The sequence below is a fragment of the Polypterus senegalus genome, chromosome 10, assembly GCF_016835505.1.
Source record: "Polypterus senegalus isolate Bchr_013 chromosome 10, ASM1683550v1, whole genome shotgun sequence".
NCBI lineage: Eukaryota > Metazoa > Chordata > Cladistia > Polypteriformes > Polypteridae > Polypterus > Polypterus senegalus.
Genome location: NC_053163.1, coordinates 84,481,291 through 84,504,893, shown reverse-complemented (window position 1 = coordinate 84,504,893; position 23,603 = coordinate 84,481,291). Strand labels below are relative to the sequence as shown.

Here is a 23,603-nt window from a genome sequence, read left to right as displayed (position 1 = left end):
TGCATCAATAATCATGCTTTATTCATTTTGAATTTGTTCGTTTTTAAATAAAAGTTTAAAATATTACTCATAATATCCTTTCTATCCAAACAGTATTAGCAACCTAATTGCTGTTATTTGTTAAAAGACACTTTACACTCATGTAGTTTTGCCCTAGACAAACCCAGGGTGTATGGAAACCCTATGATGGTGAAGTAAATTGGTATATATTATTTTTTTAAACCTCAAAAAAGAACTTCAGTGATTGTCAATCACACAACATTGTTTAGCACCAGTACAATAAAACTGCACTTTTGCTTCTTTAAAAATACTCAAGGAAAAAATATATATATTCCAACTGATGAAAATCTGTGTATCATTTACAAACACTCGATCATACAAAGCAATATTCTAAAACCACTGCACACACACGCATTCACACATGAAAAGAGCAACACAACAGCACTAGTGGAATTCTATTAAATAAAGCAAGGAATCAAAATGTGGTACTTAGTAAGTTTATAAAATAAATCCCAGTGTTCATGTTAGAATCAACAATATAATTGACAAAGCCAATTTTTTCTTTTTTTTCCCCTTTTCACAGGTAGAAGGCAGATTTTTATGCTTGTGTTTACTTTTGGGAGCAGAGTAAACCACATTTTGTGCAATGTCTGTTTCTCAAAAGACTTTTTACAGGTAATCATTTTACAGTCATTTTTACTCACTTCAGGTTTTTTGCATTTCTACATTCTTTCTGGATTCACTGTTTCCCAAAAAGAGGCAGTGGGCAGGAAGCAGACACTCTAAAACCCAATCTGTTGTATTGTCGATAAGCAGAGATTTTTTAAAAGTACAACCCTACCGCAGACTTTATTGAAGAAAGCAGTTAGCAGAAGAAAATGCATAACAGGTATGGTTGTACCAGACAATTTTCAACTTTTTATGAGTGTTAACAATTAAGGAAATTTGTTGACTTCAAAAATAAATTACAAATACCTTGACTCGTTTGCTATAAATATATCTCTTCTGGTGCCTGTTACAGCCACACTAGGCTTATATTAGATGTTTGCAGTGTGGCTTATTTCAGATGTTTAACTTTTTTTCTTAAATTTGAATTTTAAATATTTCTGTACATAGCCAACAAAAGCCTTCCTTTAATTACTAACTTGCTCAGCTTTAAATACATACCATCTAAAAGTGCAGTGTGAAATCTACTTAATTTTAGATAAAATAAAAATCTAAACTTCCGATAAGCCACTGTTCCCAGTTAATATAACCAATAGAACCCTAAAAATAGTAATTAAAAAACAGTCCTTTTGGTTAAGGACTGGAATACTGTTTCATATACATATTTATATATAATGTTTATGATTTAATTTGTCTAATATGAGGCTTGCAGGTATATGTTTCAATCAGTTCACTTTAATTCATAATGCCTGCTATATATTGGTTCTGGTCTGGTTACCAACATATTAATGTACAGTAAACCAAGAGCAAGATGATTTTTAAAATTGTAATTGCTATCAATTATTAACTGAAATACAAGCTCATGGGACTTTGAAGATGATTTTATTTTTCTAACAAAAACCTGACGAATATCAAACTTGAAAAGCTTTTCAGAGAAAAGCCAAATAAATCATAAAGATATATCTTCCCTTTTTCAATGGTTTTTACCAAAATTATTGTCTTTGGGAAGAAAAATTAAATATTAAAGTGAAAGTGCCAAATTTAAAATAAAGGACATTCTGATGTGCACCCATTAACCATCACTCCCTTTGGAAAAAATAACCAAAGGCATCCCTGAATTTACTGAATGCTTACGTTTAGTCATCATAGCAGAGGAAAACCTGAAGTGAACACAACATAGAAACACTATCGGTCAGAGTCCCAACTTGAATCCAGGTCATCCTTTACCCGATGAAACGTAGAGCCCAAGAGTGCCAACAACTCAGGTACACAACAAACTAACTCAACAATACGATTTTCATCACCGCCTCCCAAATGCAAGTCCTTAGGGGGCTGGACAAGTTGGCTTAAAGATGTCTGCTTGTAAAATTCTGCCTCTGCAATGCTGGTCACCTCCAAATGAGGATAGCGAGCCTGAAATATCCGTGCAGAGACCTTCAGTCTTTTCAAAACATCAGACAGCAGCATCCAGTTACATGAGCTGGAAATAAAATGTAGAAAAACAAATGAGAAATTGTTATAGACAATGTCATCTGAAAGAAGAAAATGAATAAGCTATACAGCATTATTATCTACTGAAAAGTTACACATCATGTTTGGTAAGCATTTGCACAAGTCAATTTTATTGTTAAGCTGTACACAGAATTAACCACTTTTGTTACTAAAATTTCACAGCAAACTCAATTTGAATGAATTTAATGACATTTTTTCCCAATTTGTATAGTGCCGTGTGAACATTATTTTAAATGACGTACATTGGTTTTGCCCTTCCATCTATCCATCCATTTTCTAACCCCATCATCCAGTTTAGGGCTGCAAGAACCTGGAGATTATCCCAGCAGCCAGCACTGGTTAAAAGACTGGAACCAACCATATGTCTGTCCATCACAAGGCAAATTCAGGCACACACTCTCCCTGTGGAACAGATGCTTTCTTATGATAATGAAATTGATGATAATATTTATGACGGATGGCAGCCGGAAGCCTCCAAAGTGGAAGGATGAGGGAGAGGTCTTCCGACGGGTGCTATCTCCCCCGAAGTGTTACTTGGCAGCCCCCTGGGTTGCAACGGTGCCTCGGATTCCTACAGGGTTGTATGGGAATTACTGTTTGCCACCACAGCCCTGTTGGGTTCCGTGCCGATGCCGCCAGGGGAGCTGTGGGAGCTGCAGAGCCCTAACTGGGAGCAATTCCAGACCTCCCTAATGAACCACTATGAGTGCTCCAAGGTGTGGCTTAAAAAGGAGCCAGCTGCCTCACAGAGGCTAGCCAGAGTCGGAAGACAACACCTATAAAGCTTCTCTTTGGAGAAAGGAGGAGGCCGCAAGACTCTGGAGGAAAGGGACAGTGTTTACTTTGCATGAGACTATTGGTATCAGTACTTGGTGACTGTTCCAGGTCTTTTCCTTTCCCTGAATAAAAGGCTTTGTCTTGGACTGAACTGGTATTGTTGCCTGTTTGTGTCGGGTTGGGGCAGCAGATGCGCCCCTGGTCTTCACAATGGCATAAATTAGGTGGTGGGATGATAATGAATAATTAATTAATATTGTCATCGTGTCCTTCCATGAGAACCCTAAATACAAAGAGGACTGTTTGACTTATGTTAGGTAGATTGCCCAGAGGGGACTGGGCGGTCTCTTGGTCTGGAATCCCTACAGATTTTATTTTTTTTCCTCCAGCCTCTGGAGTTTTTTTTTTGTTTGTTTTTTCTGTCCACCCTGGCCATTGGACCTTACTTATTCTATGTTAATTAATGTTGACATTTTTATTTTTTGTCTTCTATTTTTCTATTCTTCATTTTGTAAAGCACTGAACTGGATCGTTCTAAAGACTTTTTTTTTTTTTTTTAAATACTCACTTCAGGATTCCATTAACAATAACAGTAATGTCTATTAAGCATAAAAAAGATACAAAATAATTGGGTGGGCCAGACTTCAGTTGGGCTCCATTCAGCCACTCTGTAGCTTTGCCCCTGGAGGGAGTAACTGTAATTTTAACTTAGATTACATTGAGATGCTACATTGTTTTTTCTTTTCTCTCAGAGCAAACTACTGCCTCATCTTTTAATTAGGAAAGGAACAGGCAATGATTATCCATGTATTCCATATATGTATGCATATATTCAATTTTCAGTACACACATAATACAAAAATATACTATAGCTTCTTACATTTAATCTTGATTTTGTTTTTATTACAGAGTATGATATATGGCATTGCAGTAATGTGAGTCTATTTAATAGTAAGAATGAAGCCTGTACATTTCAGTCTAACTGGATGTATGATTTAGCACTTTGGAAGTTACTGATCTTTGTAAAATATTCAGGCCTTGTCATAAGTATAAGTGTGGAGAATGGGGAAATAACTAATAATAAATAAATGCAACCTCACTGTAAATCATTGGCAAATTTTAGCTTATGATTTAATGCTGGCCGAGTACAAAAGCAAAGTACATCACCCCTAATAAAGAAAGTCAAAGAGTAAAGTTAGTACTGAAAAAGAAAGCCTTTCTGGTCTATTAAAACATATTTAATATTGTAATAATTTGTAATAATTAAAATAACTTTTTATAATAAATTTTGCTCTGTCTAAGGTTAATGCTGATGGTGTAAGCAAAAAGTAAAAATACTTTAAAAAAAACTAATCTTAGACAAAACTAGAGAAAGAGCCAAAAAGTGGTGAAAAAAATCAACACTCATCTGCACAACATACTTCACATGTTTACTGAGAAAAACCAATAAGTGAAAGGCTCAGAAAGTAATTTTAAAAACCCACAGCTTTGACTGGACACTCTTCACACACTCCAAGTCAGAAACAGACATTTTTGTTAAGTACCTATTTCACAAGATGTAGGTTAAGTTTTAGCTCATTCTTTCTAGCAAAACAGCTGATAGTCAGCCTGACGTTTTGCCTATGAAATGTTAATTTGTAATTTTTTTGCTTAGTGCATTGAAATTGTACATAATCCCTTGTATTGACAGCATAGTGGAACAAGTTTTCCCCTGGGGTAGTGATGTACCTGACATAATCAATCATTTTCATGGTCATTAAAAGCCTCCCCCAAAACATTCACTAAAGTCAACATTATCACTATCATCATACTTTACTATAAGGATGATGTTAGCTGGATAACTTGGTGTTTACGTGACACATATCACTTTACACTGAGACCAAACAATGACAAACCTGTCCCACACTCATGAGGGTTGCACAAAGTGTTTCTTTATAAAAGTTATACGGGCCTCTTCAGGAGATGACTCTTTTTTATTATTGTTTGTCCAATAGTCTTAAAACTGTTGAGTAATGTGCACTTTCTAGTACATAGTCAGAACTCTACAATTTTTTTCCTGCTTGTATGTATTCTAAACGTTTTAGGCAACAGGAGTTGAAAAATGTACAGGGGTGAGAATAATTCCATGCCACACTATAAACTGAATGTAAGACATGCAGTTCAAGGTTTGTGCTGGTTTAGTAAAATTAAGCCACTGTACATTGCTGTTAAAAATAAATAAAATGTATGGTAAACAGTAAACTGAGTCTTTGGCTTCACTGTAATAAAATCACTAAAGTGCTTGAAACAAGTAAAGTGAGGGGGTAAAATCTGGAATCCAAGGCACAAGGTAGTGGTGAAGTTAGGTCAGTGCAAAATTGGTCAGTTGCTAATATTGGTGATTTGGGCAAGCAGTAGACCTTTACTGTCTAGGTTGATTTAAACAGAAATGGTCAAACCTGGCATGGTCTTCTGCTGAATATAACAGGATATCTCATATACAGTGGCTTGGGAGAGACTTTAAAATACAAGATTTGTCAAAGATATTTTAAATTGTAGTTTTAGTGCATACAAACTAGGGGCTTTGTTGTGGAAGAAGAGTAGTAAATAAAATTTAAAACAAAAAAAAACAAGAACAAAAACAGATCTATTACAGCTGAAATAGCCAAGCCTAATCCAAGCAACACATAATTTTATCAAAAACTATTTATATCGCTGTACTAATTCTGCTATAAGATGATAAGCTGAACTGACGTCAGAGAACAAATAAACATGTGATGAACTGAAAGCAAGCAAACAGGAATCTCTGTGATTTTTCATGAATTAAGTTCCAAACTTCCCAAAACCTGCCTGACTGTGTACAGACTGTAAACAGAAGGCCGGGCTTCTGGTAATTGTGGCTAATTTTTGAATACTACAGCTAAAATTGGTTAATGGGATTTATACCTTCCTTTAGACACATTTTATTACAAACTATTTTATTATTATTTATTTGGCTAACGCCTTTATCCAAGGCAACTTAAAACATTTGAGAAACAACTGGCTCCATTTCTTTTATTGGAGCACTGACAGGTGAAGCGACTTGTTCATGTTCACACAGTGTCAATAAGAGGATATGAACCCACAACCTCAGGGTTTCAGTTTAAATGCCACTACTGACACTTTGTCAGAACAAATGAATGTTTTCAATTTTTATCATAAGCACTAGCCATTAGTTTGCTTCTTGCCTGTGCATTTCCTAAAAAGACATACTGCAGCATTTTTAATATTTTCTACAAAAAAAAACAAAAGTACTGTATCACCATTAAAATTTTATTTTTTATTACTCTACACATAGAAACAGCAATTTTAACTCCATATAAAGTAAAAAATAAAAAATGTACACATGCCAACTTTCAGCTTTGCCTAAAACTGAAAACTACTAACTACAGACAAACCCAAGCACACATAAATGACATGCACTATTTGATCTCACTTCAAAATCCTTAGACTCCTTTCTTTGATTAATAAACATTAAATCACAACACAAGAGACATCCAGCCTAAGAGCAATGAAAATAATGCAAGGATAAATAACCCAGGAAAGGTTTTGTCTATGAGTTATGCATATAAGAATTTGTTTGAATCTAAAATGAAAATGTGACAAAATCATTCTCATTAAATAACAAAAAAGTGTTTATGCATTTTGTTTAAAAACAGGAGCATACCGACATATTTAGCAATCACTTGCATGTGCAACATGTTAACAATTATAAGATTTTTCTAGTGATGGACTTACAAGCTATGCTCAGGTACATCTTACCACGGAAGGTACAGTGCATGTTCAATCTGCCACTGATTATGAATTGCAGCATTCAAGAGAAATATTCTGTTGAGGCCTAGCTTACAAGGGTAGGTGAATTTGTGGACACAGTGTTTTGTGTGTCATCATGACACACACTCACTTTGTGCATAAGTTCACATAGCTACACAAATGCACTTAGCTTTTCAGTAAGACTGCCAGTTGTCTACTTGGCTAGAAATATTTTTTTTGTTACACTGATGTCATTTGTCAGGCTTAACCTGTGTAGCGTTACATTATTGTCTTACTTTTTGAAAGTCAGTTGTGAGTAGGGGCCTATGCTATTTTTACTTAAAATGAAACAGACACAGAATATGAGCTCACCAGCGGGAATTTTCACTAGAACTTTGGAGTGGAAGCACCTAGTGTGACAATTTAGAGAAAACACTGAAATCCCAATTAGTGGAGCTGTGAAGTATTTTCACAAAAAAAAAAATAATAAAAAATATACATAATCCTTAATTTCTTGCTGTGACAATCAAATAGCATATCAACAGTTACCCTTCATTTCTCACAAAACACCAACCAGAAATTCACACAAACACACTGAAATGCAAAGGTGAGATGTTGCAAGTGGTAACTCTGAATATTTCCATATCATGTGAACACAGCATAATTGGCATTGGCTAGCAGGCTTTGTACTATTGAGTCTTCCTGATTAAACATTTTTCTATACAGCAAAGGATAGTGACTGTAGATGGAACAGGGTACACTGGCTCATGATAACTAATTAGCTGCCAAAATTCTCTGACATCAGCCATGCTAAATGGTAACATGTCTCTTGTTCTATCATCATACAGAGTGTCAGTGTGATTTCCTGTGACCTCCACTTATCAGTTTTTTGCTTGCTATTTCTGCAGATATGGTATGATATTATGTAAATATGCTGCTTTTGTATTTCAACATAACATTACACAATTTGCAGCAACACCCAATCGCACAAAATAATCATAAACCTACCAATGTTTATGTACGCTTCACTTTTACTATAGGTCTAACAAGAACTTAAATACTGCCATCATGTGACAATTAAATGAACAACATGTCTCAAAGGAAGATAATTATGTTTCCCAAACCATATTCAAATTAAATGTACAATCAATAAGACATGTGGGTATAAACTCAATTTAATCCATCAAGTACATCACTAGTATACATAAATACCATATATGCATAAACATTATTTTTATATAAATACACACACATTGTACAGGGTGGTCCAGATCTAATTATGCAGATCCAGATCATCTGGATGACTTTGATTTATGCGGGGGCGATTCCAGTTTGGCGCAAAGACGATTCTTCATGTCATCAGTTCGCACACTTCGATGGTACGGGATTATTCGGGTGATTTTCTATGTAATAAACTTAAGTTATAGCGCAATGAAAATTGCATAATTAGATCTGGACCACCCTATATATGTATGTAATTGGCCTTGTTTATAGTTGCATAAGTTAATAGGATGTATCAGACATACAATGTATCTACCGTATATACTCATGTATAAGTCGGGTCTTGAAACCCGAAAAACACTTCATAAGATCAGACCCCGACTTATTCGCCAGTTCAAAAATGCAAGATTTACATTTTTTTCATCTTCTTGCCTCCTCCAATCTCACATCAGTTTCTCAGATGCATTGAAGTTTGTTGTAACAGTGCAGTTACCAATTTCTTTTGCTACTTCAACGACATTTAATTTAAAACCAGCTTCATATTTTCTTCTAATTGAACACTCCGTTGTAGATAAGGGATGCTCTTACGATAAAGGTGTATTAGGGTGTGAGGTACAAAAAACACATATCAGTGCAAACATTGCTTCGGAATAGTTTGAGTAGTATTACCGTGTGGTCACGTAGGCACAATACATAAGAAAAAAAAAAAGGCAGTGTGCTCCGTGGTTACACTGTCAGGTAGGCATATCACATTCTCTTGGACCTATAGCATGAGTTTTCCGCATTCAAATTATATGACCAACATTATAAAATACCAGAAATTATACAGTAACATCAAGTCCCGACTTATCCCTGGGAGAACTTAGCCATGGTATATACGGCAAGTTCTTTTCTGTATACAATATTTGTATTTTTTTTTTTTACCAGGGGCTAATATTAGTTCACTGGAGCTATTTAGTCTTGAACATGCTATATACCATTACAAACAAGTAAAATATTTCTGTCATAGATCAAGTCTTGCTTTTCCTACTGACTGACTCTGGCTTTTGACAATAGTCATCGCAAAAGACAATTTTACAAGAATTTTTTTTTAAATAAAAAAAAAAATGATCATTAGGAATAATGTGAATTTTGTGTACATATTATTATCACAGGTTTAAAAGTTTAATTTTTTTAGTTGTTCACTAAAGCATTTTTTATTTTTTTCCTTAGTTGTATGTTCAAGCTTTTATTTATTTTTTGCTATACCCATCACCACACAACAAAATGGTAACACCGAATCATGTCTTATTTTAGCTTTATTACAAACAGCAATGATATCTGAAGGGTGCACATTAAAGCAGCTCATGCAATGAATGGAACACTTTTAATTTTGGGGTTGTTTTCTATACTGCTTAAAGTGGAAGAAAATTATTGCTGGTAATATTTTTGGAGGCTTATCAAATGATTGCTGGATCTGGGGGGATTTTTTTTTAAATTTTGGATTAAAGTCAGTGCACGTTAATGTATATGTAAACAATATTGGGGGCCAGGAGTGGGAGTCCCCCACCAAAGTCTGCAGATGGGAATGTGTATCAGAATGAGTTTGAGGTGGTGTGTTGGTGGAGAGTTTTAGAAAACATTAGTCCAAAAGGGGTAAATGTCAGTACTGTTTTGATTCTGTCACTGTAATTAAATTATATTGACCTTTTCAGGGGTACAGGAAAGAAAACAATGACAGTCTTAAATGTAGACAACCAAGGGAAGACATTTTTATAAAGGAGTAAGGTTGAAATCTGAAGAGAAGTTAAGAGTGTACAGAAGAGAACACGTAAAACAAATAATATTGTAAACTTTGTATGTGTGTAGCCTCTCCAGAGTTTGTGGGGGATCTGTTAGGTGAACTCTGCTAGCATTTTAATTTTTTTATCTAGCGAAAGAACAACTTACAGCAACATCACAGAACATCTTATTTGAGATTCACTTAACTTTTCCTTATTCACTTCACAGCTCAGTTTTCACACAGTACATCACTCACTGTCTTTTTTCTGTGCAGGACACCTCCTCTTCTTCACTCAACATGAGCCCCATTTATCCCCATGCTTAATTTACCGCATTACAGCATTATTATTATTGACAAAATACAAAAAAAAAAACCCAAAAAAAAAAAAAAACGCAGGTCAGCTAATTTTATCTGGTTTTGTAATGTCATTAACATTTAATCAATTAGTCAAAGCACCTTGTGTCTCTTTGTTATGCAAGACACTTCTCCTTCTTCGCCTGTTCCAGTTGTGCTGTTCTATAGACAGCGTTCACTTGCATAAACTGCCAACCCCAGTGGTGAGTACAAAAAAATGACACTGTATGTTAAAATGGGCCTTTTGCTACAGCATTATTAGCATTAAAACACTATATACAGATTAGACATACATACATACATACACATGAAACAATAAAAAAAAAACATTTATTTTATGTACCTCATATCAGCATAATTTACCTATTCATTCTGAAAAATACAAGAGCATTTGTAGTTACCATGGTTTTCCTGACACCTATTACCTCAAATTACTTGTTTTCATCCATTCTGCTCTACAATTCTGTCAAACTTGAACTCCACTGTCTGAGACCAAAGTCCATTTTTATTGTAGACTTAAAGTCACAAGAAGTAACTGCCGTCACTTTTTCACTCTAACTCTTCAAATGCTAATCAACACAATTCCATGATTCTCGCTTCTTTATTTTTACCGTATTATAGCTTTTCAGTACCTTTGCACTTACCCCTTTGAAAAGGATGTTTGAATATTATAGCTTGGCAAGAGTGGATCTTCTGAAAACTCAAACAAAAATGAATCAGAATCCTCATCTTCCTCATGTCTTTTAGTTTCATCTTCCTCAGAAGGTGGAGTTAATAGAAAATCCCAACACATCTCTTTGTCGGTCTCTATGAATAAAACAAAAATTCCTATTAATCAAACTAGGAGTACACAAATAAATGTGTATATGTCCATTGTCAGGTACATTGTGTTTTACATTCATAAATTGTTGCTGGATTATGACAGATACTAATGCATCTTTTTTAATCAGCATTTTTATTATAAACACACATAATCAAGTAGAAAATATAAAAAAAAAATACTCACAAATCTGAAACTGAAAATATCTCCTTGTAGAAGTATTGATTTTGTTTGAGTTAACATTTGCTAAAATAACAGCTGTAAGCCCTTTTGTGTCAGTATCTTATAAACCGTGTACAGTGGTTAGATACAGTAATCACTCGCTATATCGCGCTTTGACTTTCGCGGCTTCACTCTATTGCGGATTTTATATGTAAGCATATCTAAATATATAACGTAGATTTTTCACTGCTTCATGGGTTCTGCGGACAATGGGTCTTTTTACTTCCAGTACATGCTTCCTCAGTTGGTTTGCCCAGTTGATTTCATACAAGGGACGCTATTGGCGGATGGTTGAAAAGCTAACCAATCAGAGCACGCAGTTAAGTTCCTGTGTGCTGAATGGCTCAGCGACGGAGCGCTGAATTCGATTCCGCGGCGTTAACCAGGAAGTCTTGTCTCGCTCATTCAGCATCAACGTGTTTCGCTGTGTAAAGAGTTAACTTTTGTGCTCTTTAATGTTTATCTTTGTGCATAGTTGGGCCCTTCATTATGGCTCCAAAACGATCTGCTCCTGCTTCAGGGGTCGTGCCCAAGCGCCAACGGAAGATGTTAATGATTGCCGAAAAGGTAAATGTTTTGGATATTTTGAAGGAAAGGAAAAGCTACACCGCTGTAGGACGCCATTACGGCATCAATGAGGCTATGATTCTTTTTATTTAAAAAGTAGGAAAGGAATATAAGATCTACAGCCGCAGTGTCCTTTTAAACAGGGTGCAAAACGAGTTGTTAAGTGGATGTAACAAGGCAGTAGTCTGGATGGAATCTGCTTTAGGGATTGGGATTGAAGTCTGCTGGAAGAAGAACAACGGCGGTGCTATACAGTTGCCTAAAGAGGCTCCTTTAGAAGAGCTGTAACGCTCTCCTTTGTTGTGCAGTAAAACTAAACTCCTCGTTATCGGACAAGTCATCGTGTCATTGTTGGTGAGTAATTACAATTAATTTTCTACTTACAGTACTTCGTACATGTACGTAGGTTTAGTGTCACTGTACACACATTTACTGTATACAATTTTTCTTGCATTGTACGTATTTATTGCTGGTGGCCTGTCTATCGTAATGGCTGTAACATATATGATATCGGAGACACTTGATATCTTTAAAATAATATTTAGGTTTTACTGTATATAAACAGTGTGTTTACATACATAATTTCAATGAATCTTACCTAATATCTAAGAGAATACAAAGGGTTTATGCAGTATAACTGTGCGGGGAATATTTATAAACAGTGTGGGAGAGTTTATAAGGGCTTAAAATATACAAAAATAACTATACAAATATATGGTTTCTACTTCGTGGATTTTCACCTATCGCGGGGGGTCTGGAACACAACCCCCGCGATCAAGGAGGGATTACTGTATTAGGTTTGCCCATTTCTCGCATCAGGTTTACTCCATCTCACTTAAGTTTCTGGGGTAGCATTTGTAGACTTTAATGTTTAGACCGTGCCATAGATTCACAGCGGGGCTGAGGTCAGGACCATTTACTATTCTGCTTAGCAACACTCTTTTAATTCTTCTTTTCTTTCCTACTACCCTCCTATAAAGACACTGTTATGCTGAAGCTTCAGAAACACTGTAGTTGACTGATGCACATTTGGTTCAATATCACCTCCTGCACTCTATAGGTCTTTCATGGGGATGCAGTTTCTGTTTCCCGATTATTAAGCCAATATTTCTCAGTAGGATAGAGGTATAGTAACAGTGACATATTTTGGTACCCTTTTGCAAATCTAAACCTTTTATTATTTTATACCTTTCGTTCCTTGTGTGTTTCCTTGTGTAACCAATAATTTATAACTAGCTGAATATCTGGAAAACATGACTGTACCTTCAATGGTGCACAGGGAGAGATCAGTGGCAAGTAAATTAAATCTTTGTTAGGATGCTTTTTTGATATGAAAAAGGAATACTACTATTTGCATGCAAAATATTTTTGTTTCTGAGTATGTTTTAAGACACCTCCTAAAAAACTAATTTCATCATTAAAACTTTATTCTCCAGGATATGATATGACAATAAAAAAATAAGCAAACATCAATAATCCAGCAACATGTGAAAACTTTGAAAGTGCTTAAATACTTTGGAAATACACAACACAATCTCAACAGACATTACATTTCCTTCAAAAATGTTAATTAACATAGCTATAGGGAAAGAAAAATAAATATCACGTTCTTAAATATCAGTTCGATTAACTTAATGGGTAACGTTATAGAGTCATGCCCCCTACATGCACAAAAAAAGAATTATTTAAATGTTACCTGCCCAGCAAAAAACTATGAACAAATATCCAGTTTCATATTTGTCTTGAATTCACAGCAAGCCAACTACTATTCTCAATTTATGAAGAAAAAAATCTTAATTTACAGTAAAGAGTAGCATAAAATATTAATGTGAGCAATAAGCTTTAAAATGCTCTACCCATATTATATCAAAACTTATATTGGTACTTATGCCACAAGCTCTTCTTTGCATCGTTATATTGCAACAATGTTTAATTTGTTAAACTCCTTTTAATACTTTGTGTTACAATTTTAACTATATTTCCTTATGTAATTTATTAGTGCTCCTTTATGTCTTTAATTATTTTCATCAATTTGTATATTTGTTACTGTATTGGCATTTGCTTTATAAAGTGTCTTGTGACTGTGCATGTTAATAACACTATATAAAAAAGATTAATTGATCAAATAATATGCTATCTGTAAATCACTCACCAAATACAGAACTACCATGAAAGTCCCATCGAAGTTTAGGATCTTCCTCACTGCGGTCTTCTAAATCACCAAAGTACTCTGAAATTATAAAATTAAGAAAACTTGTTGAATGAATAATAGCATAGCTTAGTGAAGACAGTAGTGATGTCCCTATCTAGACCAAAGTACTCTGAAACTATAAAATTAAGAAAACTTGTTGACTGAAGAACAACATAGCTTAGTGAAGACAGTATTGATGTCCCTATCTAGTTAAAAAGCAATACAGTAAATTTCTATAAGTCTACAGGTAAAATGTAATTCCTCTTGAAAACATTAGGAAACAACAGGAATAATGTGTTGTACTACTGGACTTCTTCAGGGACTATTTTTATTTTGCACAGTACCATTACTGAATCGGTCTTAATCAATTTCAGAGATCTTAAGGTTAGAGCTTATCCCAATGCCATTTTATTCTTGCAAACATCCATTATCACTTACAGCAGGCTAGAGCTGTCTATCAACATGACTTGCATTATCTTTGGGATATGGAAGCAAAAATGAAGTATACGTAGAAAACTCAAACACATGGACAGAATGTAAAAACTTCACAAGGTTACTGATCATAGTGATTCAGTAAGGATTCAAATCCATGATTCTGAAACTCTGGGGCATTAGAGCTAATTACTGTGCTAGCATATTCTGTGTAGTGGCCTTCAAAACATTTTCACAAAGCAATTAACAATACAGTGTACAAAAATAAATCTATTTACCAGTTAGGAAGCTTTTCATAGATGGACTGTTTGCCAGTTTCATTGCAGATTGTCCAGAGTACGTAGAAAGTGTAGGGTCAGCACCATGAGACAGTAAAATTCGTACAACGTTCAAATTATCATTGGCAACAGCATCATGAATTGGCCTAGTAAAATAAAATTATTAAAATGTACCTTTTACCTTTTCACTTCTTCATTTTATTGCAATTTTTATAACTAAAGTTAATTTACTACATATATTATATATGGAGACACTACATACAATAATAGAACCATCCCTAGACTGAATTTCTCTCCAACTCAAGACACAGATCCTCACAGACACAGACATCAGGCAGTTCAGATTTGCCATTTAACCTGCTTGCATGTCTTAAAAGATGTGGAAGTTTTGTGTTCTGTTGTTTATTTTGCCTTATACAATTTCTTGTATTAGGAATTTGTTAGTTTTCGCATACCCTTTGGGGTCAGCGCGCAGGGTCAGCCATTGTACAGCACCCCTGGAGCAATTGAAGGTTAAAGGCCTTGCTCAAGGGCCCAGCAGAGCAGGATCTCTTTTGGCAGTGAGGGGGATATGAACCAGCAACCTTCAGGATACCAGTGCAGATCCTTGGCCTCAGAGCCACCACTCCGCCCTTAGGGTTAGGGTTACGCCACTTCCTAATAAAGCTGACAATGGTACAGGCCAAACTCCACATTATTTACATGGCTGGTGTTAAAACCCAAGTTCCTGTGGCCATTGGGCAGCAGCACTAACCACTGTGCCACCACTTCTGTAAACAATGATGTTAATTTATTTACTATCAAAAATATGAGTTTGCGGACTGTAAGAGCATTCAACACAAATGTTTGTTTTGGCTAATAACTGTAGACTCCTAAAGTCTAAACACTAATGTGGGTAAACTAATCAATAAATTTGGCATGTTGGCTCAAAAATGTATTTTTCACAAGAACAAACTAATCAACACTTCTCCAAGAATTTTGAACATTTAATATAAGGGATCCAGACCTCTTGTCTTACTTTAATTCATTCCAGTGTATTAGGAAGTAAAATCCATTCCTGGAAATATCTTTTGTCTTTTAAGTTATTGCAATATGTTGAGGAGGGGAGAATATCTTTATATAATCATAACAACCAAAGACATTAAGGTATAGTACTAGTAGCTGTAGGTTATTATATGGCATTAAGGTACTGTATTTCATGAATCAATGACCTGCCCCCATCAGATATGTGTGTCACTCACTCAGACTTTAGTAGTGCAAATCTGCAGGGTTGATGTTTTAAGGCTAATCCAAGATAATCATTTAGAGGTGACTTGAAGGTCCTTTCTGATTTTACCTTGTCCCATCCTGAGCACTGCAGTTGACATCAGCTCCATGTTCCACAAGCAGCTTCACAATGTTGATCCACCCCCGCGCGCAAGCTTCATGTAATGCTGTGTAGCCTGCATTGTCTCGGTGATTGACATCGCACAGTTCCTTCTCCAAGCAATAATCTACCACCTCCTGCAACACAACAGGTGTACTCAGCAAAGACCAACTAGCCTCCTTGTTACCAAGGCTTCTCAACTGTGGTTGTCAAGGATTTTAGTTGTGTAGTTTAAGTGATCATAGAAAGCCAGCTGACAACTCTAGGCATTTCCCTGCAGCAATGTGTCCTGATTTAAAAAGATAAGCAAGGCTGGGTTTGATCAACAACCTTATATAATAAAAATAGGTATTGCTGATCAATACTTTTTTTTTATCTAGGTAATGAAAATTTTACACCACAAAATAAGATAAATGCAATTATTTTCAAATAAATAGATTGAAAAATGAATTAGTTACGTCTAGCTGCTCATCTACCTGTGAGAGGAAAGCCCAAGTGAATTTTGATAAAATCAAAATTCAAGAAGCTTACTAAACTTACAAGCCATGTTTGAGAGAAATATTATACAAGTGGCTAAGTTTATTTTAAATGTGTATGTGTAGTAATTCTCATTTCATTTATCTAAGATATTTTAAAGTACATATTCTGACAAGCACGTGCAAGACTTCAATCAGGCACTCAACAAAAATAGTAATGGCAATGATTTTCTTAAGTGAACAAATTTGTATTCTTTTGCAAGGGACTAGGAATGTGCCTGAGCACCTTTTACATTTTCTCTCTTTTACATTCTACATTGCCTGTATGCATGTGTATACTTTGTCGTGACCTCCGATTTAATATCATGGACAAATGCCTAAAATCCTAGGTTGGTCTCAAATTTGAAATGACATTTTGTAAAACATGAAATGTGCACGTTACACAGCCACAGCATCTTCTTACTTTATTTACAGAGTGTATATTACTGGGGGTGTTGTTTCTCCTACTACAATTAAAATCGTAAAATTAGTGCAGTCTGAAATCCCTGGGGTTGTGTAAAATCATTTTGTAGGTTTTAAACATGGCTGTAACATGTAACAGGGTAGATTCTCTAGAACATTTAAGGAACAAGTAGATGTTTCAACACATATAAGTGGAGATACTAGTCAATAACTCGAAGGCCTACTCTGGTAACACTAGAAAAATGTATTAAATTAGGAATTGGCAAGTCAATACTGGTCTCCTCTTTTCTACATTTCTTAAGTTCACAAGAAGAAAAAAGTTACCTGGGCAGGAAAAATTGTTTTAATATCTTGATGAGTAACTGGTGTGATATGACTGTGGTATCTCTACTCTCCTTTTCTCTGGGGTCTCTGTTATCCAATAATATTTTCCCTTTGGCTTAATTTGTGATAGGCTGGGTTAAAGTGAATTAAGCTGCTTTACTTTAAGGACTGCTGCTTCTTATAATTTCTGTTTTTATTCTATTCTCAATTAAATAAAAAAACTGATTACACAAATGAAGGGAAACATGGAAATTATCATCAAGCTTGATGTTTTCATTTATTTTCTAAATGTATTCAAATTTATTAAACTGCCCTTTTACTGAGGAGAAAAAAAGAAAAACTAAATAACAAAATATCAATGAAAACTGAAAATATGAAAGTAGATTTAGACTGCAATTAGGAAAAGTCTGCAAATTTTCTTGTAAATTTGAATGTATAGAGGCAAGATTGTAGGAAAAGTTGGCAATTTGGCTGGTCTAGCTCTCTTTGTGTACTAAATTCACTGTCACTCTTTAGCAGTTTCACTGCAGAAATTTTGCTAACAAAATGTAAAAGTTTTGCATCACAGGATTTGGAAGAGAACTATAAACCCATAGCCCCAATAAACATTTTATTAAGTGTGTAAATGGCCTTAAGAGAATGAATGCAAATGGACACAAGTCCTACCTGATAGCCCAGTCTTGCTGCTCTTTGTAGAAGGGTCTCGCCTGCATTTTTGTTCACAATCAGCCTTCGTGCTTCAGGTGGAATTGGTCGTCCTGGGGGGGTGTCTAGTGCATTCCTCCCTAATGCACCCCCCCTTCTCCCAACATGTGGAGACAAAGTGCTTTTTGGGGATGAGAGAGAAATGCTGCCCTGGTGCTTCTTGGCAGATGAGCTGTCCTGGCTAGGAAATGAGGTCCCAGTTCGCTTGAGTGAGCGTCCTCTCTTCAGCTTAACCTTTAAGGACCAAAAATTAAAAAACAAACCAAAAGGAAACCAAAATAGATTACTACATGCAAATACAAAAAGAATGCTCTTGGGAGTGAAAGCATTTTAGTATTGTGGTCCCAAACTGCACAAGGTCTTCAAAACTTCTCTGGAGTCTGCAGCGGCCCTTTGTCTATTTTTCTGCCGATGTGTTAACAGAGGCGAGGAAGGACAAAAGCTTTCTAATAATCCGCTTGTGTAGGAAGCCTAAGTTCTTAAATACAGCTTTAAGCTAAAGGTTTATGACACATATTTACCTGTCAAGAGATTTTTTTGTGCATGCGTTGAGAATTATTTGTTCAACAGTATTAATATAGCTTTTATGGCTCTACCTATCTAGAATAATTCACTAATTCTTTTTCAACATCTTGTTATGACACAATTTCTGAGAAATCTGGCCTATTAAAAAATGGGACTTATTTTTTTAAGTCAAAATGCAGATTTATAAATAATGTAAAAATATTGCACCCTTTTTGAATTAGAAGCATGATGCCGGCATCCAAAATGGACTGAACAGTATGCTGTGTTTTTGTACTCAAGACTGCTACTCAGCTGACAGGTCTGGATGTGGTGCTCATGGGCCCTACTGTCAACTGTCATGATTAAAAAAGTATTTTGAGTGCTTTATTGCATAAGCAGTAAATGTGCCAATACAAAACTATTCGTTGTTTTGCCACATCATGTAACAGCATTCTGTGAGGGAAATGTTAGGGGATGCTGTATGGTTTTTTTGCAATATGGATCAACCTAACAGAAACCGGTCAACTGCATGTTCTAAACTCCTATGTGCAGGCCATTCAGTTCTGAATGAAATGTATAACAACTCAACAGCAATGTGTCTGTCATATGCATGATACCCTGTCTTTGACCTTTATACACCTCCCTCATCTCATGCCAAATCTAACTAAATTATCAGAATTGAATTAGTCCACCTATAACGTGTAAGGTAAGCTTTGTATGGACCTAGAAAAATATGTATTGCAAGAGCTAAGAACTACTAGAATTATAGTCAAATAAGTGGTGTGTAGCTGCACAATATAAGAAATCTATATTACAGAATGAACTTATTATCAAAATCCAAGAAGCAAAAATATCCCAAATGTGACCGCCTAAATTAAGGCTTTAAAAGTAGTAAAGGAAAAAAAAAACATTCCAATGATAATTACCAATATGAAGAGCAGGACGTCTTTAAGTACAGTAAAGATGCGAGTACAGAGGCTTAACATCTCCACACAATAGGGTTTGATATCCATCTGTATGGAGTCTGAATGACCTTTCTGTTTGTGTTGATTTTCTCCAACATCCTGAAGACAGGCAGGTTATGTTAAATTTTGAATCTAAAGTGGTCTAGTGTAAATGCACGTGCATGTGTGTATGAGAGTGTGTGTATACAGTATGTGAGTGATCCTGAAAAGACCTGCAACCTTATCCAGACTTGCTTTGCTCCTCCATTATCTTGTAATGGGTCTAAAAATTGAAAATGTTTGTAGTAAAACAAACATTAAGGTTCAGTACTTAAAAATTAAAAAAGAACCAAGCAAAGTTTAATAAGAATCCTCGACAAAGAAAATGTCCCACAGTGGCTGGGAAGTAAAATATGAGATCCCTGACCATTTAATGCTAAAATCTTCTCAAATAAAAAAAATGGAAAATAGCTCATAATTTTGCTTTTCCTTTTTTAAAAAGCTTCATCATCCAACACATTATGTCCCACAATTAGTGTCTGTACTACATGGCAGCTGGTTTCACGCATAAAGACTAAAACAATGAGGTTTAAAATTAAAAACAGACCAAAACAGAAATTACAGAAATGTAATTTATTTGCAATCCTGGCTGCAGGATCCTTTACTTTGGTTACCACTCTTTTTTAAACTGAATTAACCTTTAGCAAGTTTCATTACTAAATTCAGGGGCCCTGATCCTCACACTGTGGTACACATCTATTGTAATTAAAGCAAAAACATTTAGTGCCAAATAAGTAAGAACACATAACTATGAATTTGCTTTATACTGATCAGGTCAAACAATTTGTACTGAACTGGCTGCCACTTTATGATTTTGACTCCAATTTTTTAAACAGCACAGCAGCCAACTTACACTTGAGGAAGGCTATAAACAGTCTTCCATGTGGAAAATGGTGCTTGCTGTAGTGATCATGTAACAAAAGATTAATAATATGTACCTAAGGAATACAGTTCGGGGCAATTTGCCTTTCAAGGAGGATGGCAGCTCTATTTATAGGGTGTATAAAAACAAAGATAGTTTGGCAAAACCTTCGAGCAGGAAAATTTATAGTATATCTACCTGCAACCCATATCCTTCTCCCTTATGCTAAATCTCTAATGACTGTTAAAGCCACTAGAGGAATAGCAATATATTACAGAGTTCAGCTCAGTTAATCAGCTCAGGTACAGCTCAAGACATTTTCCGTCAGGTTTATTCTGGCACATTTCGCTTTCAAAGCCTGCATTACAAATTCTTATGTAAGCAAAGAAAACATTTTTTCCACCTTAAAACAAAATTGTCACATAATCCACCCTGTTTAAAAAATATTCTGTGAATGCAGCAGATAAGCACTCAAAGACATTTTCCAAACTTACATAAGTATTTGATCACTGGGATGTAATAACTTTATTTCAAATGTTGCCTCTAGAGGTCAGTATAACTCTGTGTTGCAGCTAGCACTTCAAATAAAAAAAATAATGGATTTCATTTGTGACACCAGAAGGAGTTTAATCCAATACATTATCCTAAACTGTTCCAAGTAGGATTTATTTATATATAAAGGCAGAATGTGTTCGAGACCTTCTGCAAATTGTGCACTGTGAAATATGACAACCAATCCTTTTCACACTACAGATTTTCGTTTTGTCCATTAATAATCTAATCGGTTAATGCTGCTTCTACTGTATGCTGCTTCAAACCAGTCAATCATATAATGTGATGGGAATAAACTTTCTTGACTAATGACAGACGTCTGCTTAACTAAGAAGAAAACAAAACAAAAAAATTACAGTGGTGTGAAAAACTATTTGCCCCCTTCCTGATTTCTTATTCTTTTGCATGTTTGTCACACAAAATGTTTCTGATCATCAAACAAATTTAACCATTAGTCAAATATAACACAAGTAAACACAAAATGCAGTTTTTAAATGATGGTTTTATTATTTAGGGAGAAAAAATCCAAACCTACATGGCCCTGTGTGAAAAAGTAATTGCCCCTTGTTAAAAATAACCTAACTGTGGTGTATCACACCTGAGTTCAATTTCCGTAGCCACCCCCAGGCCTGATTACTGCCACACCTGTTTCAATCAAGAAATCACTTAAATAGGAGCTGCCTGACACAGAGAAGTGGACCAAAAGAACCTAAAAAGCTAGACATCATGCCAAGATCCAAAGAAATTCAGGAACAAATGAGAACAGAAGTAATTGAGATCTATCAGTCTGGTAAAGGTTATAAAGCCATTTCTAAAGCTTTGGGACTCCAGCGAACCACAGTGAGAGCCATTATCCACAAATGGCAAAAACATGGAACAGTGGTGAACCTTTCCAGGAGTGGCCGGCCGACCAAAATTACCCCAAGAGCGCAGAGACGACTCATCCGAGATGTCACAAAAGACCCCAGGACAACGTCTAAAGAACTGCAGGCCTCACTTGCCTCAACTAAGGTCAGTGTTCACGACTCCACCATAAGAAAGAGACTGGGCAAAAACGGCCTGCATGGCAGATTTCCAAGATGCAAACCACTGTTAAGCAAAAGAACATTAGGGCTCGTCTCAATTTTGCTAAGAAACATCTCAATGATTGCCAAGACTTTTGGGAAAATACCTTGTGGACTGATGAGACAAAAGTTGAACTTTTGGAAGGCAAATGTCCCGTTACATCTGGCGTAAAAGGAACACAGCATTTCAGAAAAAGAACATTATACCAACAGTAAAATATGGTGGTGGTAGTGTGATGGTCTGGGGTTGTTTTGCTGCTTCAGGACCTGGAAGGCTTGCTGTGATAGATGGAACCATGAATTCTACTTTCTACCAGAAAATCCTGAAGGAGAATGTCCAGCCATCTGTTCGTCAACTCAAGCTGAAGCGATCTTGGGTGCTGCAACAGGACAATGACCCAAAACACACCAGCAAATCCACCTCTGAATGGCTGAAGAAATCCAAAATGAAGACTTTGGAGTGGCCTAGTCAAAGTCCTGACCTGAATCCAATTGAGATGCTATGGCATGACCTTAAAAAGGCGGTTCATGCTAGAAAACCCTCAAATAAAGCTGAATTACAACAATTCTGCAAAGATGAATGGGCCAAAATTCCTCCAGAGCGCTGTAAAAGACTCATTGCAAGTTACTGCAAATGCTTGATTGCAGTTATTGCTGCTAAGGGTGGCCCAACCAGTTACTAGGTTCAGGGGGCAATTACTTTTTCACACTGGGCCATGTAGGTTTGGATTTTTTTTCTCCCTAAATAATAAAAACCATCATTTAAAAACTGCATTTTGTGTTTACTTGTGTTATATTTGACTAATGGTTAAATGTGTTTGATGATCAGAAACATTTTGTGTGACAAACATGCAAAAGAATAAGAAATCAGGAAGGGGGCAAATAGTTTTTCACACCACTGTATATACTCTTACAATTGCAAAACAGCCTTTTTAAATGAAATGAAATAAAGACAAAACTCCAGTTTCAATCAGGTTAAAGAGTAAATGCAGAAATCACTCAGGAATTAATTTTTCCTAGCCAACTGAAGCCTTGGTTAGAGTTAAAGTTATTTGCATTTGCTAATCTCATAAAGGAGCAGAGTTAAGTTCCATTGGCTACAGAGAACCAAAGTCAATCAAACAAATATTACAGCCATCAAGGTCTGCCACCAATGAAGCTGTTGTGCTAGCAGAGTTGAAGTACAAGTCCATCTTTAGGATTGTTTCCTTTGTGACTTACTGCCTTTATAGCAATAGGGTTTACAACATAAGATGTACAAACAGACTTATTGCAGTCACATTCTCATGTATAGATAGTCAGCTCTGAATAATTTAACAGTCAAAAACAAGTCTAAGACTCTTGTTTTGGCCCTTGTAAAGCAACAAAACATACAAGTGAAAAGATGAACAAGTCAGAATTTAAAAGTCTGCTTTGATGGCCTGTCTATAACTAACAAATCTTCATTCTTTTCATTATGAAACTTGTTAATTGCTTTAAAACTAGTGGCTAAAAGTAGCTGCCAAACACAGACAGTCTATATGTTGTTTATATGTTGTAGTCAGGTTATGTATAGCTATCAATTAAACAAAGTAAAATATTTATTTTAATAAATTGAAACAAGGCACTATTTTTCAAAATGCTGCTTTTTTCTTGGTAAGGGGTTGGCATTAGCCAGACACAATACCAAGAGACGATCCTAGTAGACTTAGTATTTTAAAACAGAAGCCCA

General features: G+C 35.6%; 1 protein-coding gene across 3 annotated transcripts in view; it reads right to left on the bottom strand.

Annotated features, from left to right (window-relative positions):
- Positions 1 to 483: 483 nt before the first annotated feature.
- Positions 484 to 23,603, bottom strand: part of bcorl1 (BCL6 corepressor-like 1) — a 152,391-nt gene continuing 129,271 nt past the window's right edge. For all 3 annotated transcript variants that reach the window (XM_039766045.1, XM_039766047.1, XM_039766046.1), the window contains 6 exons: positions 17,868 to 18,140; positions 15,910 to 16,076; positions 14,574 to 14,719; positions 13,825 to 13,902; positions 10,708 to 10,870; positions 484 to 2,146 (listed from right to left, as the gene is read on the bottom strand). In XM_039766045.1, the coding sequence (XP_039621979.1) occupies positions 1,852 to 2,146; positions 10,708 to 10,870; positions 13,825 to 13,902; positions 14,574 to 14,719; positions 15,910 to 16,076; positions 17,868 to 18,140 (1,122 nt within the window). In that variant the 3' untranslated portion in view covers positions 484 to 1,851. The remainder of the gene's footprint in view (positions 2,147 to 10,707; positions 10,871 to 13,824; positions 13,903 to 14,573; positions 14,720 to 15,909; positions 16,077 to 17,867; positions 18,141 to 23,603) is intronic.